Below are 18,863 nucleotides of genomic sequence, written 5' to 3'. Positions count from 1 at the left end.
GGGAAAAACACCTTTAACTTACCTTGGCTCGGGCTGCTACCGCTTCCGGTATCGTTCGACGTATGTTAATGTTCGACACGCTATCCGTCAACAGGATGCACACGTTCGGGGCGTCCGGCCTGTCACCATTTGCGGGCGAGAACATAACCTCGGACATCGACTTCAGCGCGTCGGCAGTGTTGGCCGAGCCTTTGATGTACGGTATGCGGTCAACAGCCGCCAGGGTGTCACGAGATGTTCTGTACCTGAACGCGGTAAAAATCACCATAGATATGTGTGTATTTCAAGTTCTTCCGCGCCTGAGACTGCTTTATGTGAGCACCCAGAGTGTGTATCAGCACTGCTAGGCTACTAGATTCACGAAAGTTGTTACGAATTTTAGAATAATGCTGCGACATCCAGCTATTGTGTTGTTCCTGTAATATTTTCAAGATTGGTACTGACTTCCGCTGTGGTGGGAAGCCGGAGTTCCCGGAGGAAACCCAACCTGTCCGGTGTGGTGACCACCAACCAAACTCACATGCTTCCGCAATGGAGGATTAAACCCGGATCGCCAAGGTGAGAAGCGCGTGTACCTGCGCTAATCGAATAGCGCAAAAATATGAAACATTTTCTTTTTGAAATATCTCGTTACAAGCACAACAAACAACTGAAGTATAACATTGGATTAAACTACATGTATACTGAACAGCATTTTGATTGATATAAATTACAAATATACCCAGTCCTGATTTTGCAAATATGCGTTAGTCTCCTTAATCACGATGACCATTTTAAAATTGCAATAAAGTGAGTAAAAATTTCAAATAAAATACATTTTAGGTTTTATAACAACACTTTAAGTCATTTTTTTAACAGAATATGGAATTCAGTAAAGTAGCTTTGATATGTCAGCATAAAACTTCGTGTTTTTAGTGGACATGTACATTTTTCTTTTCTATTCTGGGAAAAAGTGGAATTTGTTTCGGTCATTTTACGACGTGTTTGTGCTAAATTCGTGGATCAGAAACCCACAAAATCAACAAAAATTCATGCCCACGAGTTATAATGAGTTTACAGTATTTAAGAAAACGGGGGGGGGGGGGGTCGATGGCATAACATCTAAATTTGCAACCTACCGGTTTAAATGGAACTCGATTTGAACCTCGGTGCTGTAGAGGTTTATGCCGACTCGAATAGAACCAGAGTCGATGTCGGCGTTGGAGAGGAATTCTTTCAGGAAATCTCGCATCTTCTGGAAATTGGCGTCCGTGACGCTCGTGCTGGCGTCCACAATGAAAACAAGATCCGTCTTTGCGAGTCCGTACGGCTCTTTAGAAACAAAACATTGTGACCGAATGAGCGCCAAATCCGTAAAATAGCAAGCCTTGCTCTGTGGAAACGGCGCTTAATGCAATAGCGTAAAGTGTCGTCCCAGATTAGCCTGTGCAATCCGCACATATTAATCAGGGACGACACTCTCTCCGTTCGTTGTAAGGAAGTTTATTTTAAATGAAATTCAAGCCTTGGCAGAAAGTTTCCTTCCTGATAAGCCTTTGCGGTATGCACAGGCAAATCTGGGACGATACTGCGCAAATGCATTAAGCCCGTTTTTCCCAAAACGCAGATTTTTTTTTGCAAATAGGCAAAGATATACTTGAATAAATGATTTTCATGATTCAATTATTAATTGCGAGTTCTTAAAAATATTTAAATTTGTTAGCAGAATCAGGTAAACAGAGAAATCGTTCTGTATTTTTGCTTTAATTGGTGGATTAATAAACAATTATTGCGCAGGACATATATGCAAAGCTACATTTTTTAATATTAAGAATTAATTGTATATCATGTTACTCACAAATATAGTGTTACGTTGTAAGTACTCAATTTACGTTTTCAATAAATTTCAAATTGAATACATGCGTTAATATATGAAGGGATTTAAAAGCTTTACTCGGAACAAGTCTAAACTTTGCCCTTGGCCTATTAGCAAAACCAAGAAACGCTCATGAGCCCATAAAGTATAATCCTTTTATTTAGCCCGATTGCATCAAAAGCCTTTTGTCTTTTTGAAAAGCTTTCGAGTCCGTTACCTTGGTAGAATCAGTACTTGTTGTATTTGGGTGAGATCTAAAGTACATTCCTACAGTGCGGATCGAATTCGTGACTTCCCGGTCATTAGGTGGACATTATATTAAACACGCCGCAGCGACCAAAAAATGTCTCTCTGGCTTTCAACAGAATAAAAACATAAATATCAAAGCCCCTTCGCGCGAGAACGACGCGTGTCACATTGTCGGTGTCCGCCTGTCCAAGCTTGTCGCTCACTGTCAGTTCGAGCACGTAGGTTCCGTGTTGGAGGTCTGTTGGTCAGATTGATCTGAACGGCAAAGCCGGATATCTGGCTCCACTCGTACTTCACGATGCCGATATCGTCCTTGCTGCCGTCGCCGGAAATAATCACGTATTCTTCTGGAAGCTGGATGGTCCTGTCGGGGCCAGCATCCGCCCTCGGTGGGTCGTTTAGGTATGAATATATTTTCAATTTTGGTTTGATTTCCGTCAACGGGTATATCGTTGAAGTTCGCGCAAAAAATATAACGTCATTTAACTATTGACCATACGGAATATTACGCTAGTAAATTGTTCCAAGAGTTTGTATCACTCCAGTGGCTTGTGTGATGACGTATCAGACGAGAGGCGGAGGCTCGAGTGTGATGCGAAATAGCACAAGCCACGAGAGTGATACAAACACTTGGAACAATTGACTAGCGTAATATTCCTTTTATTATATACAACAACTAACGAAAACAGTTAACAAATGTATTTTTTAATTTAACAAAACTGACAAAACAATGACTAAAACGGTACGCCATAGTTTATTTAAGACGCGTATGAATACAGTTTATGTAAATTAAGTTGTAAACATTCGAACGGGGAAAACACAGGTTTCCGACACGCTTACCTTAATGCCATCGTTAATCCAATTTTTATAACAATTAAGTTGACAACTTTAATCCGATGTTTATTACAAAAACGTTTAAACGCTATGCACTTCCACTTTATCGAAACATAGTTTAAATCACACTATTTTATTGTATTCCCATCGAAATATACATTTATGCAAGATAAACACACACTCCAAAATACGTTTTTAACACATAGCTTACTATTAAAAAACACCATGTCCGACACGTCCTTACAGAGTTTAGATAGAACTATTGTGTTTTGTCACAGAAATGACGTCACACGATGTACTTCGTAATATATTTCGTAATATAAAATATTTCTATTATCGGTGCGTGTAATGTGACGTCATTAAATGGGTCAAAGTAGTCCGGCTAGTATGGTAATACGGAATTGGAAACAGCGAGTAGCGTTATACGGGATTTTTTATTTCAACAATTGATACAACCTGTATTTTGTTAAAAGCATTAAACAGGTATATAATAAAATAAAATATTACGCTTTCTTGTATTTTCATTGAGTTGTATTTATGTTGTGAGTTGATATAACTCATATTTGATAAGTAATGAGGTTAAATAAAGAAAAACAGCATTGTCATCCTAACGTCCTAACGATTTGTAAAATTCACAGTTTTCCATACTTTTCACATTAATAATGTTATTGCAGCGTAAGCACAGCACCTGCAGAGGTTGTAATTATAGAGAGAGATCTCCTTACACATTCCACAAATGGTAAGCGAGAACGAGAAGGAGTTGAGATGTGATGTAATTGTATGTTTATGTGGTATATGTACCATTTGACATGTTACCAGATCTCTTATTTATATTTCATTGTAACCTATTAAAAGCAACACATGATATGTTTTATATATTTGTTACTTTGCAAATAATGACAAAATGTCTGATACCATGTTTATATATGTTTCAGTGACATGCAATTCGTATATAATTAAATTCGAAAACTACATATATTCGGGTGTTTTTTTTTAGCCGGGCACTGCCCGTTTATAAAAGTGATTTTGAATATTAAATCTACTTAGGCTCAACTTAAAGGGATCTTTTCAAAAAAGGCCTTTGCAAACAGTTTGGATCCAGATGAGACGCCACAGAACGTGGCGTCTCATCAGGATCCAAACTGTTTGCTATTCTGATAGTATTCTTTGAAAAAAAATCGAAGAAAATGCTAATTTTAGAAATTCAGCAGAAGACATTTTAGCAGACGACAAATTTCCCAGCATGCAAAGGGTTAAAGGGATCTTTTCACGCTTTGGTAAATTGACAAAATTGAAAAAAATTGTTTCAGATTCGTAAGTTTTCGTTTTAGTTATGATATTTGTGAGGAAACAGTAACACTGAACATTAACCATGCTCTAATATAGCCATTATATGCATCTTTTGACGATTTTAAAACCTAAAAATTATAAAGCGTTGCAACGCGAAACGATTGAATAATTTGGAGAGTTCTGTTTTTGTCGTTAAATTTTGTGAAACTACGAAGATTGCTTATATGAGGTATAAAATACGTCAAGAATGTGTACTCGGCGGAATAGCTCAGTAGGCTAAAGCGTTTTTACTTCAGGACTCTGGCAGGACTCCAGGGGTCACTGGTTCGAAACCTGCTCCGGGCAATGTTCTTTTCCTTTTTTTTAATTTTTTTCTTGATTTTTTACTGGAGCTTTTACGATCCAATGTTTACATTTATCAATATAAAGCATTTAATGAATAAGTTAAAAAATGCAAAAATCTGTGAAAAGGCCCCTTTAAAGACAGTATTTCCGAAAAGACGTCGGAAAGTCGGACATGTGTGGTAAAATACTCGCCGGTCCGACATAATTCCTCTTTTTGCCGGACCGAGTTTCCGGTAAATATTTAGTCCGCATAGAGGTTAATATTTCAACCGATTACATGTTCAAAACAGTTTACATATTCTCTTACAAAACATTTCCCTTCGACACGAAATATTGGAAAACATCGATCTTAAAATAGCGTAGCAAACTTATAAATATTCATACAGTTGTGTAGTCTCATAGTCTCGCGAGATCATTATGGTTATAGTGAGGCAATCAACTGCGCGTTCATTAGTCCGATAAGAAAATCAGCACATCTGGTTACCTATATTCGTTATTTTTGGTCTCCAAAGCGGGAAAACGGAGGCCCCGCGTTATTATGACCTATTTTCAATGACTCTTCGCAAATGTAAATACAATGGATTCATATCATTTTCGAAATTTAATTATTCTTTTGTCGCAATTGTTATTCTAAAATTGCATCTAGTGCAGATTAGTGTATCTGAGGTAATAGGTTCAAACTATAGATGCTATTATCTTTATGAAGCTTTTGTCTCTATGTAACTGGAAATAGTTGTGAATACTGGCAGTATATGTTAGTCCAATCGTCTTTATCTTTTAGAATTAGCGAAATGTGCCCAATATGCCTTGTCTGGTTAAATATTGTTCTGTCTGGTAAAATGTTTTTCGGTCTGGTAAAATGTCAAAGTTTACCGGACAGAATGTCCTGTAAAATGTGGGCAACTTTCGGAAAGACTGCGTATAGAGCTGGATTGAAACTAAATTTGAGATCTAAAAAAATGATTATAGGTCCCATTTTGAAAAGTATATACTTTTTTTTCAAATGAGAATAGGGTAGAATATCGGTCTCGAATTTGAAAGAAAAAACAAACTGTCCTTAATAAAAGTCTAAAAGCAGTCATTCTAACCCTTATACAATTTGAATCTTATTTTGCATTTTCCAATATACATAATCAGCCAGAAGATGCAATTGAAATTTCTATAAGCAAGTGAATATAAAACGAGAGCAATACGTTAACGATACAATTATAATATTCCACTTACTTTGTATAACACATGAGACAGAGTCATTCCAGCCGGTTGCAGTGCACTCTATCACTGATGAGCCGTTTAGTGTGTACTCTGGGTTACACTGCACAGTAGCCGGCTTCTGGTAGGTAGTGCCATTGGGAGCTTTGGCTACACCATTTGCTGGTGCAGCGCTACCGCAGTCTTTGCACGAAATATATAACAAGGGTAATGTTAAATAACACAAATAAAAAGATTGAACCATAAACTGAAGTAGATACAAATTGATTTATTTCAAAGTTGTTTTGGGAAAATTAGTATTTGGTTTGTGAAGATAAAGAAAGTGGGCACATAAGATCGAAATGAATGAAATAAATTCAAAATAAATCTTAATAAAGGGATGGAAACTAGAGTTTGACGACTAGAAATAAATTCCTTAAAAGCCCATAAATAGTAAAAATCAACGAATATTGCGTACAATATTTCGAAAAAGACAGTTAACAAATCAACGAATATTTCCTAAAATATTTCGAAAAAATATAGTTAAAAAATCAATGTTCCTTTATGGCAATAGCCAAATATCAACGCTAGATGTGGTCTGGTAACAAAGATTTACCAATACACAAAATGCTCTTTTTGTGGTGTTTGTGTGGGGCAATATATTCAACGCATGTTCATGTACAATGTCAGTGTTCGTGTGTCGTATGAATAGATATCGTTGCGGGACATTAAATGGAATACATTGTGCCACAAAAAATAAAAACAAGAATTGTATATATTGTGAAATGTATGTTACCATACAACAGCTAGCGTTAAAATTTTGGCTTATGCTATGATGAAGGCTGATTTTGTATGACCTTACATAATTTTACGAAATATTTTGCGAAATATTCTTTGATTTTGAGTATTTATTTTACTTTAAATGTGTGCTCGGGTCCAAAGATTTTTTATAGAAAACAAAAAATTATTCTCTACAAAAAAAAACACCATTTAAATAATAAGGTGGAGCATCATGGCCAAATTGTTAGTGTATAACCCTGGTTAATAACACAATGACAGGTTGCTCTAGTTTATAAAGTTCCTGAGTTCTGCTCCAAAAATGTGTCGAAGAACGACACAAGTCTAGAGCAGTTGTCAGTTACTGGCATAAGTAAGTACACTTAGTACTGGTACAACCAACTAATCCAGGAATAGAGTGAGTTGTTGAAATTACCGCTATGATATGACTTAAATACAGTCGAAGACTGAAAAAATCCAACTAAAAACAAGCAGAAAGTGTCAGCAATCAGAATGTTTACTATGACTGACTTGTGCCTAGTACTTTCTTACCATATGGGTTACACGTGGCTGATTCAGACCAGACAGAGTCTGCGTTGCATTTTGCGATGTTCTCGCCGCTCAGTACGTAACCGTGATTGCATGATATTTGAACAACAGTTCCAAACGTTGTTTCTGTAGTGTTTACTGTACCATGGTCTGGTGTTGGGTCTCCGCAATCTGAAGAATTGTTAAAAATGATGATACTAATGATGAATATGTTGATGATGATGTTGTTGTTCTTGTTGATGATGTATTTGATGATGTATTTGATGATGACGATGATGTTGTTGTTGATGATGATGATGATGATGACGACGATGACAATGATGATGATGATGATGATGATAATGATGACGACGACGACCACGACGACGATGATGATGATGATGATAATGATGATGATGATGATGATGATGATGATGATGATGATGATGATGATGATGATGATGATGATGATGATGATGATGATGATGATGATGGTTGTGGTGGTAGTGGTGCTGATGTCGATGAGGAGGAGGAGGAGGAAGAGGAGGAGGCGGACGATCGCTAAATAGTCCATATTTGACCTATTAAGTTAGTATAGACAGTCTTTTTTGCAGGACAGACAAGTAGTAACTGGCTTTAACTGTCCTTTATAAAAAATTATATGAAGTTTAAATATGCATATATATGCGTTCTGCATTATAAATATTTTCAATTATCAAACGCTTGTCATAACAAGAAGCACAACATTAATTAGTCATGTCCAATACAGTTCTTTTCTTCTTCTAAATTCTACCTCCTCATTATATATTTATGTTTGTACGTGTCTCCCCTTATCAAATTTGAACCCATGGTCTTATTGTTTTTATCTTGTTATATTTCATGGATTGATTTTATATAGCATTTCCTATTACATTGTATTATACTTTTGGACTTAATTTCTGTCAAGGATTTGAAATTAAAGTATTGGTTCAGCAGTGTATACTGGAAAAGTTGAATCTTTAGACTGATACTATGGTAACCGATTAAAGTCATGTTAAGCATGTCGGTATTTAATTTTTTAAATTGTACATATAGCGTCCTCTCTAAATGCAATACAAGCCTCAGATTTGAAAAAAATACCATATTTTTGTTTTTTATTCTTGTAAATGACATTTACCTGATATTGCATACGTTTCCTTTCAAGGTTGCTGAGTAGCCGCGTCCTAATCAACGGGAGCCCTTCGAAAGTTTTTAGTCGAATGAAATAATGATCAACCTTACATAGCTATTTCAAATAAATCCTTTTTAATCAATAAGCCATCCATAAAATCAGTTTCTTAAATGTGTGTGTTTCTGTGTTTCGTAAATTGAGTTTCACTTGTTGTTCGATTATATTCGGTACAGTGTCGGCCAATGTCTACGGGCATATTTTTAAGTATATGACCATCCGTTAACAGTACAATAAAAAACCCACTTACCTATGCAGCACTTGTCAGTCTTTGCTTTCAGCTCTTCAATCATTCTCGAAAAGTCAGCCAGCTTGTTCACTCCACCATCCAGTCTTACGAGCTTCTCATCTGCCTGGTCCATCCTCGCACTCAGTTTGTTTTGTTCGGAGATCACCGACTGGGTAATATTTTTCATTTGAACGGACATGTGCGTTTCCAGATATTTGTAACCTGCCAAATTCGCCATTGTGGATTCTTCAAACCTATTTTGAAGAGCGTTGACTCTGTCGTCGAATTTAGTTTCAACGCCTGCGTTCAACAGGAGAAGTTCAGATTTTAAGTTATTGATCAATTCGTTTCTCTCCCTTTTCTCGACCAATTCGTTGACTTCGAGCTTGTTCACTGCCTGGTCAAGCCTCGTACTCAGTTTGTTTTGTTCGGAGATAACTGACTGGGCAAGATTATTTATTTGATCGACCGCAGAGACTTTCGCGTTCACGTGCGTCTTCAGGTCCTTGTAACCTTTCATCATCGCCGCTGCGGTTTCTTCAAACTTCATTTGAAGAACGTTGACTATGGCGTCGAATTTAGTTTCAATCCCTGCCTTCAATTTGAGAGGTTCATTTTTATCGCCATTTTCCTTTTCCTCGAAACATTGGTGTACTTTATTTTTAAGTGACGTATTTTCAACTTGAATTTCGTTGACAGTACTAAATAATCTGTTCAGTCGGCTTTCATGTGCATTCAACTTATTATTTAGATCTGTAATCTCTCTTTGATTAAGATCTGTTATTCCCTGGCCTATCGATAAAAAACAATTCTTAACTTTTCTAAATTCAATGCTTTAGCTTTACATTAATAATGAGCTAACTATATCATTAAAATATTTATTCTTTCATGAACTGTATAAATTTAAATAAATATAATAGCAGCTTTATTTGGATTCCCATCAAGCTCGGTTCGATGACTTAATTTCCATCTGATCAATCGCGGTCAACCCGCGTCCTTTAAAACTAAATGCCCTCATAATTACATTTATTATTTCATGAACTTACACTATCAAATGTACAAGCCTAATTTTGTGATTAGTTGTAATTAGTTTTTCTGACGGTATTTTTTTTTTCATCCACCAATATTGATCTCTGTCTTATTAACCAAATGTCAGCAATTCTTGTGTTTCTGTACTATAACACATTATGTTTAAGATACATTTAAGAATCAGTGAAAGTGAGGCTATGGGCTACTTTTTGAGAGCGTGTTATAAGCCATCATACAAAAAAAATATTTGCAGAAGAGTAAAAACGATTCGCACAAAAACCATAACCATATATTCTGTATAATAGTATTATGTATATCTCGCAAGTTCTTCATACATGTTTATATTATAAAGGTTCAGAACTCAATCGGAACTTAAAATGTGTCCAACGATCTTTGATAAAACAGGACCCTGGCAAATAAGGGAGCACGTGTCATTTAAATACATTATATATGCTAAAACTATTATTTATAGTTATCTGCTGTAATTTCCTTACCAACAACGGATCCATCGCTAGTGTTCCTCTTACCGCCAACAATCTGCTCGACAATCATCTTCAGATCCATGACCTCGTGACGGATGTCGGCGATATCGTATTCAACGGAATTACTGATTATCGTCAGCCTTCTGTTTAATTGTGCCACGTCATGCGCCTGTCCGGTCACGTGGTGTGACGTCATGAGGACAATGGTGAAGCAGGCGACATTGCCGATGTTTCGTAACATGGCGCCTTTATATCAGCGAATCGAGTTCTGACGCAAACTTTAAAATAAATAAACACTGATATCCGTTAATTTGTTTCGAAACGACAAACGTGGTGATTCTTATATAAACGCTCATAACCCGTACAATTGAAACAATGATTTAAACCCAGCTCACGCAGGAAGTACTGTTAGGACTTGCTATTTAATGATTCCGACACCAAGTGTTTACACGCTGTTACAAACCGGATTTATGTAATTCATCTTAAGTGTGGCACTTGATTAGCATGCTTTGGTCCAATGTAAAACTTCAAATTCATATAATTATTGTTGAAAACAACGAGATACTTGATATTTGAGACGAACATACAATAAGTTGAAGCAAAGCTAAACGAGGAATACCAAAAACAAGTTTAAGATCGGCACACAAAATTAAGGTCGGTCATATATGTAATGGGAACAGATAAGTTTTTACGCCTTAATCACACCTCAAATATCGGAAAACATTCATGCTTTTAGTATAATAATATTTTCTGTTTGAAAAACACTATTAAGTGAACATAGTTATAACATATTTACGACTATAATGGTTATTATTTTACACGTGCTTCTATATTAAGCACGCGCTTCCTATATAAATGAAAATAGTGACCGGTCCTTAAACACTTAATTGCGTATATGGCATTATACGGACTGCATAAAGACAAAGAATGACACAATTATATGAGGTTATTTATTTCAACTCATGACTGTTTCAGTTTAAATAAGTTTATAACCATTTATTTGAGGTTGCGTTTACGTAATAATCTGAAGTGTTTATCAAGAAAAAGTGTCTCCATTTTTTATAATAATTAAAATACGAACGTAAACAAAACTATGCCAACTATTATGAAAAGAGAGATAAGCCAGCTCAAAAATTCATGGTTAACGATGTTACTTAAAAGTACACGTAATGAACTTCTATGCGAAGAACGATTTGCCATTAGACCCGACGATTTCTAGATTTGGAGACTGATATGTTACTTTTCTTGATGATGCTGTTTTCGTCCCGTTTTATAATCCAATAAAGCTATTTTTAAAGCTCAGTGTCTTAAACACTGCAAATGCCAATTTGTTATACCTTTAAACGCACATTTTTACAAAAATGATGCGGTTACGCATTTGCCAGCGTTGATATTCCTTTTTGTCGTATCGGTCTAGTGTTATAATGTATCTCACGACAAGTTAAAAAAACGAAACAATAGAGTAGTTTACAAATAGTTATTTGTCTATGAAATGATGGAAGTGTAAATTAAACCAATGTCTTGAGAATATAGTGCAGCTTAGCTTTCATTGATATAAGTACTAATAGTATTAAGTTGTCTTTGAAAAGTGAACCAACATGTATAAAGAATCTTCAAATTAGGTGACGCATATATTGTCTCGTCTGCAAACACGCTTGAGCCCGTTTCTTGGGTAGAACTAGTTCTTACCGTCTCTGAGAATGCTCCATATGTAAACAGTCCCCTTAAATACTTAGTCTGTCATCGCTACCAATGTTTCATAACAACACTTCTATATTTTTCATCGACTCGCTTTTAAAAATGCAATCAGACAACTGACCGATTGTGTGGTATGTTGTGCAGTTATACAGAACATGACATATCACATAGTTATCATATTTAACATTTAATAGAATTTATCAAATTTGTTTTCTTGTTGTAGATAGCATTGACTTCAATGTGGACTGTCTAAGCCATACAATGCTCTAAATCTAATAGCTGCGTATGGTCTAAATTAACACTTCTTTATATTTTACATGGAATGATATTAAGTTACAAATAACATCATTTATGTTTAATATTAACATTATCACTGATGTTTATTCTAAAATGTTGCATTGCATCCAACATGCTTGTTGTCTTTTCGTTTATACTAATGATTGCTGCAACATGCTTTTTGTCTATTCGTTTATACTTGATGATTGTTTCAACATGCTTGCTGGCTATTCGTTCATTCTTATGATTGTTGCAAAATGCTTGTTGCCTATTCATTTATACCAATGATTGTTGCAACATGGTTGTTGCCTACTCGTTTAAACTAGACGATTGTTGCAACATGCTTGTTTGCTATTCGTTTATACTAATGATTGTTGCAACATGCTTTTTATCTGTTCGTTTATACTTGATGATTGTTGCAACTAGCTTGTTATCTATTCGTTTATACTTGATGATTGTTGCAACATGCTGGAAATATTTTCGTTTATACTTGATGATTGTTTCAACATGCTTGTTGGCTATTTGTTTACACTTAATGATTGTTGCAACATGCTTGTTTTCTGTTGGTTTTCACTTAATGATTGTTGCAACATGATTGTTGGTTATTCGTTTATACTTAATGATTGTTGCAACATGCGTGTTGTTTGTTCGTTTATACAAAATGATTGTTGCAACATGCTTGTTGTCTGTTCGTTTATTCTTAATCATTGTTGCAACATGCTCGTTGTCTATTTGTTTACACCTGATGATTGTTGCAAGACGATTGTTTTCCATTCGTTTATACTTGATTATTGTTGCAACATGATTGTTGTCTATTCCTTTATACTTGATTGTTGTTGCAGCATGCTTATTGTCTATTCGTTTATACTTGATGATTGTTGCAACATGCGTGTTTGCTATTCGTTTATACTTGATGATTGTTGCAACATGCTTGATGACTATCAAATGTTTGTGTATTCATTATAACTGATTTATGATTGAATGGCGCATAATTCTGTCATAAATTTAAAATTCTAACAAACGTCATGAAACTTTTCTAGTCATGATAAAATCAGTCATAATCGGTTTTGCCGCTAAACGTTATTAACAACGGCAATTGGCAACAAGCAATAAGCATAATACAAATAAGCCAAATGCAAGTTACCAAATTTCGCCAGCATGCGATAAATATTTGTCCGAAGCCACGCCTAATAATACTGCAAGGCTCAAAGGACCTTTTTGTCTATGTATATATAGTTTGTCCCTACGTAATTGAAAAATCATTATTGAAGACAGACGAAGGTGCTTTACTCTGCAACGTAAAAATATTATTGTTTTGGCGTTTTATCACTTTATCACGTCATAAATGTTTTTGCGACGTAGTAAATATTGTTACGTGAGACTCGTTATTACATTTTATTACATTTACATAATCAACGAACCCGAAAACATGTGTCAGAATCTGATAACATGCAATTTATTTGCATGTTGGTAATGTATGTCGTTATAGCATATATAATTTACGGTTATTCCAATCTGTTACTTATGACGAAATCATGGTTGCTTAAACTATCCGTTTATGCTAAAGTAAATGTCTTAATATCACACATGTATGTACACATCTGTGTGTTTCGATCCATATAGTTATCTATATGACGGCATTGCAAGTTTGATATTTCCATGCAACCATTCTCCAGTTATTGCCAGTTGAATTATGTGTGTAGAAAATAGAAAATATGATGTACTTTAATATTATTTGACAGATATTTTGAAAAATGTCGATAATTTAAGTAGTGAAATGAATGACCAAAATATGTTGATCTACACTTACAAAAACAAAAACAATGATCTCGTTATTATCAAACAATCAACCATGGGCATAACGAAAGTTTAGAAAAAAAATCCTGCTTAAACATCGCATTTGATGGTAAAGCTTTTCCTCCCACTTTTGTGGTAAAATATAGAAACTGGTTCGGGTTTTTGGCAAGCAAAAGTCCTTCGTTTAAAACATGAAGAGAATGCATGTATGTTTTATTCTTTTAGAGTCCTGCACTGATAACAAGTTGTTTAATGAAAAATAATTGTCATTTTATAATTATACAATGCAAGTACACTGTGACCTACAACACTATGTACACATGATATTTTTGAATCGGCGATAAGAAAATCATTGTATTTTAGTCAATTTTGCAAATCATTCGCTTCATTTAATAATTTTCTGAATACGTGTTATATTTCTTAACATTATCCATAAAGGTATGAACAAAAACAACTCTATCGCCATGTTTGATAACTGTAAACTAAAAATATATACCTACATTCCATTATTGTCGCTAGAGTCTACTCATGTTTAAAACCATTAAACGAAACACCCAGCTGATTATTTTCGATTGCTGGATAATATGTTAATAACGTTTAATCACTTCAAAAACAATACCTTTACTGCGACACACATTTTAAGTTTTTTGTTCTCTCTTTTTGCAAATAGAGGACCAACACTCAAGCTATGTTAATACATAAACTGAAATTTGAATATTGCATATCCAGATTTAACATTTTCGTTAAAATGTTTGTTTTGGTTTATGTCTTTAGCAGCGTTCGTATTGTAGTTATACGCCACACAAGATAACAAGATTTGTTTTAAAACAATGATCGAAATTACGGTTATGCCGAAAACATCGGAAACAAAACCTGGAAGTTCGCAAGTCAACATTATATTATGATAATATACCGACGAACGGACGGACGGTTTGCGGACAGAAACACGTACAGGAAGATAATACATTTAAAATGTCCAACCTCAGCCTATTTTATAAAATGGAATACACTTGTCAGTTGAATACAAATGAACATTTCATTCAAACGCATTTGTTTCATTCTATCGTGGCTAGCTCGCTATCCTGTCGCTTTGTTAACTTTACTTTTTACTGCACATACCAGAGCCGAATGATGCAATTTGAAAAAAAGATAAATCAACACCAATTACAAGTTGGAGACTAATGAGGTTTCGTAAAAAGAAAGCAATGTTTTGTCATAGCCTTTCGTTGTTTCGCATTGTCTGGGTTTCGCAATCATGATGCAATATTTCAAGGTCATGCCGACGCAAATCTTTTATCGTATTGTCGCACGTATGTAGAAAATGTTACGACAACATTTGAAGTTAAAAAAAGAATCTCGCGTAGTATTTTCACAAAATTATTTGTTCTCCATGCACTGTAAATCATTTGAAACTCATCATGTTAACAACGTCATCGTTAATGGGCATCTACCCTTTATAAATTACGGTAACTATAAAATAGTAAATATCTAGAAGCTAGACTTCATTTGCGTTTCATTCGACTTTACAATTGTTTATTTCTTTAGGCAATTGTCAATATGAAAACAATTTTAAACATCAATTTGAACAGGTCTGATAATGTTAATTGAATAGAAGTGATACCTCTACGTTACACATTCATGACAAAAAATCTGTTTAAAAAAATCTTTAAAAATAAGTGTATTTAGTAAAACGCTGATGAAATATAACACTTTGAAAATAACATTTTATTACAGGGACATAGCAGAAGAAAGTCTTAATCGTGAACTTTAAAAAGCTCGATCAGAACTAGATAACTCGCAAAAGATACAAACACAAACCAGGTACCCAAATATGTCGCTCAAGTGTGTAACTTTTAAAGTCTACTTTTAATTTTCTCTCAAAACAATGAGTCACTTGCATTTGCATCTAAAGGTGTTTCCTAATCTTTATTACTTAAAGGTTATCACTTTTTCTGCGAGCACAAACGTACATGCAGACAACTTGTTTCACAGCATAACATACTGATAAAATACTATTGGTGTACACTCCATCTAGTGCATTCGCATTTGCACCTGCACATCGGTAGAGATTGCTGGATTAAATTATTAGACTTGCACCTCTCCGGGACAGGGACTTAATCTGATAGAGTAATTACAGGGTTGTTCGGCCTAGCTGTCCCAACCCAAGTTTTGATCTTTATCAAAACGAATCGGAAGTAAAAGAATAAATCACAAAATAACACTGGTCAATTCAAGACATATTACGACAAAACTTGGTTACCTGTGTCTGTTTCGACAATATTATAATACCATTTGTAAGTCATACATGTCTTAAGTTCCCTTGATAACACCGTTACGGCAATTTGCTTTATCATTTTTGTTGTAGTTTTTTAACCCCTCTATATAAGTTTGATTGTATTGTTTCGTTTTATCAAATAACATTAAGCCATTGTCATGCTTTGTTGTATTATATATGTTTACAGAACGGAAACGTTGAACAAAACCAAAATGGACAATAAGAAAATGCAGAACATGCTAAAACTGAAGTAAGTGAAAAGTCTTAAGGGGATTTTATATAGACACGTAAATGAACACATTACATTTATGTTTTGTATCACGAATAGATTAATAACTCTAACAGACGCAAATCTAATAAGCGATAGGTATTTGTCTGAAACCACGCCTTCGAATACTGTTTAAAACACCTTTTTCCCATATAAATATAATTTTCCCCTACATATAATACTTGAAAACTCATCATTGAAGACATTAACACGCGTTTTACTCTGTATTGTTTTGGCGTTTTATCACTTTACGATAGTATCACATGATACATCTGTTTGCGACGTGGTTAATTTTGTTACATGATACTCGGTATTATATTTAATTACATTATACTCGATGATATAAGTAAGTAAGAAATAAATTCGTTGAGATAACTCATCGTAGAATTACAATACTATTAAAATATGTTATGAGTCAATAAACAACATTAATTGGCTATTAAACTATAAGTGCTGCGCTACCCTGATATCAGTTATATGCTCTCGGAATCTCAATAATTATTGTAAATTGAAAATAAACAACGATAAATATTATTTCTGTAGTTTTCACAACTTTTAACAAAAACATTAAGTTAAAAACGAGTGTTCAGTTTGGGAAAGTTTATGACGGTACGCTACATTTTGTTTGATCTAATAAGTGTACTTATGAGAACGAGTAGCCTCTCTGTTGTAAACAAAAAACCAGAATTTTATGATATTTTCGTATTCACTGAAACCTGGCTTAATGCAACCGTGTCTAACGACGACTTGGTAATACCAAACTTTAACTATCCGTTTCGTTGTGGCAGACGAGACAGTGCTGGTGGACGAGTTGCTACATACGTTCGAAACATCATTAAGGCGGTAAGACGGCAATATCTCTTTTAGAAGGTCTAAAAGCCCTGTGGGTCAAAATTCATATCAACCAGCGCAAACTTCTATTTGGTGAAATCTATCGCCCACCCGACTCAAACAACACTCAGCGGTTAGATATGGAGCATAGTCTTGATCAGGTCTTCAGTGGGTCTATTTTTCAATGACCTTTAATTCAACTCTTATTTCCCTTCATCTTGAAAACTTGCTAAAGTCACGCCCATATTTAAGATATGACCGTCCCAACCGCCAAACTATCGGAAAATTTCCGTGCTGCGTTCCATAGGAAAATTCATGGAGGGTGGTTGCAACAAACACGTTTACAACTACCTAATTACATACAACATTATCACACCCTTCCATTCCGGATTCTTGATTCTTCAATAAACTAGCTAACCTATATGTATTACGACATCGATTAGGCTATGGAACGGCAAATGTGTCCGGGCAGTTTTTGCGATAAATCAAAAGCTTTCGACAGAGTGTAGCACCCAGGTCTATTATCGAAATTTTCATCTATCAACGACATTGTTAATGGGATCAGGGCCAACGTCCGCTTATTATCTGACGACACGAATCTCTATTTAATTGTTGAAAGTCCTAACATGTATGTCTGCCCACGTTTTTAACACCGATCTGTCGCGAGTTATTTCCTCGTCAGATACCTGGATTGTCTCTTTTAATCCAGCAAAAACAGAATTTCTCCTACGTTCATGTAAACGTAAGAAACAACAACGCTCTGACGTTTTTTTATGAACAACGTTCCAGTAACGCAAGTAAGGTCACTCAAGCATCTTGGACTTACCCTTTCCGGGGATGCAAAATGGGCAACTCATATCATATCATGGTTAACAAAGCTTTGGGGGGGGGGGGTCGGCATCCTCCGACCCTTAAATTATTTATTATCTCGCAAAAGTCTATAGCGCACGAATCTTTCATTTATCCGACCCCTCTTGGAGTAGGGCGATGTCGTGTGGGACAGTTGCTCTTATGAAATAAGTAACGAAATTGAAGCTTGGCAAAAACGAGGCTGAAAGGATCGTAATTGGCGCTACTAAATTATGTAGCCTAGACCGTCTCCTAGTGGATCTCATATGGGAAACCCTAGCCGACGGAGGAAAAACATATAATTTATTATCCTTTATAAATTGAAGAACAACCTTACCCCATCATACCTTTCCAACCTGATACCAATATACCCTGATAGCCGATATTTAAATAGATTTAATACGAATGTGTTCAAAATTAAGACAATCTCAGGCAATTTGTTTGCCTTCTCTCATATTTGCCCGTGATGAACAGTCACGCACAGCATACGTAAAAATCATATTACATAGTCCGATGGGATGACAATTCATACACAAGTCCTGTGAAATGTTCATTGATATTTTATTCTGCTAATTTACGATTGAAGTCCAATAATTAAAAAAATATCACGGCAGGATGCCAAACCCTAACGACACGACAAGTTTTGTAATCGTCAAAAGATGCATATAATGGATAGCCGTCGTCATAATAATTAATTTTATCGTCGTCGTCCATCATCATCATTATCATCATCATCATCATCATCATCATCATCATCATCATCATCATCATCATCAGCATCATCATCATCATCATCATCATCATCATCATCATCATCATCATCATCATCATCATCACCATCATCATCATCATCATC

At 35.2% G+C, this 18,863-nt stretch overlaps 1 protein-coding gene across 3 annotated transcripts in view; it reads right to left on the bottom strand.

Moving 5' to 3' along the window:
• The window catches only part of LOC127847744 (uncharacterized), a 29,982-nt gene extending 19,547 nt beyond the window's left edge, over positions 1 to 10,435 (bottom strand). For 2 of the 3 annotated variants that reach the window (XM_052379853.1, XM_052379852.1), the window contains exons 1-6: positions 10,026 to 10,435; positions 8,524 to 9,294; positions 7,091 to 7,258; positions 5,798 to 5,965; positions 1,119 to 1,311; positions 23 to 245 (exon numbers count right to left, since the gene is read on the bottom strand). In XM_052379853.1, the coding sequence (XP_052235813.1) occupies positions 23 to 245; positions 1,119 to 1,311; positions 5,798 to 5,965; positions 7,091 to 7,258; positions 8,524 to 9,294; positions 10,026 to 10,254 (1,752 nt within the window). In that variant the 5' untranslated portion in view covers positions 10,255 to 10,435. The remainder of the gene's footprint in view (positions 1 to 22; positions 246 to 1,118; positions 1,312 to 5,797; positions 5,966 to 7,090; positions 7,259 to 8,523; positions 9,295 to 10,025) is intronic. The other variant, XM_052379851.1, reaches the window with a different exon arrangement.
• Positions 10,436 to 18,863: the final 8,428 nt, after the last annotated feature.

This window comes from Dreissena polymorpha, chromosome 10 (assembly GCF_020536995.1).
Source record: "Dreissena polymorpha isolate Duluth1 chromosome 10, UMN_Dpol_1.0, whole genome shotgun sequence".
NCBI classification, from domain to species: Eukaryota; Metazoa; Mollusca; class Bivalvia; order Myida; family Dreissenidae; genus Dreissena; species Dreissena polymorpha.
The sequence above is the reverse complement of the archived record's forward strand: the minus strand, read 5'-3'. Positions and strand labels throughout refer to the sequence as shown.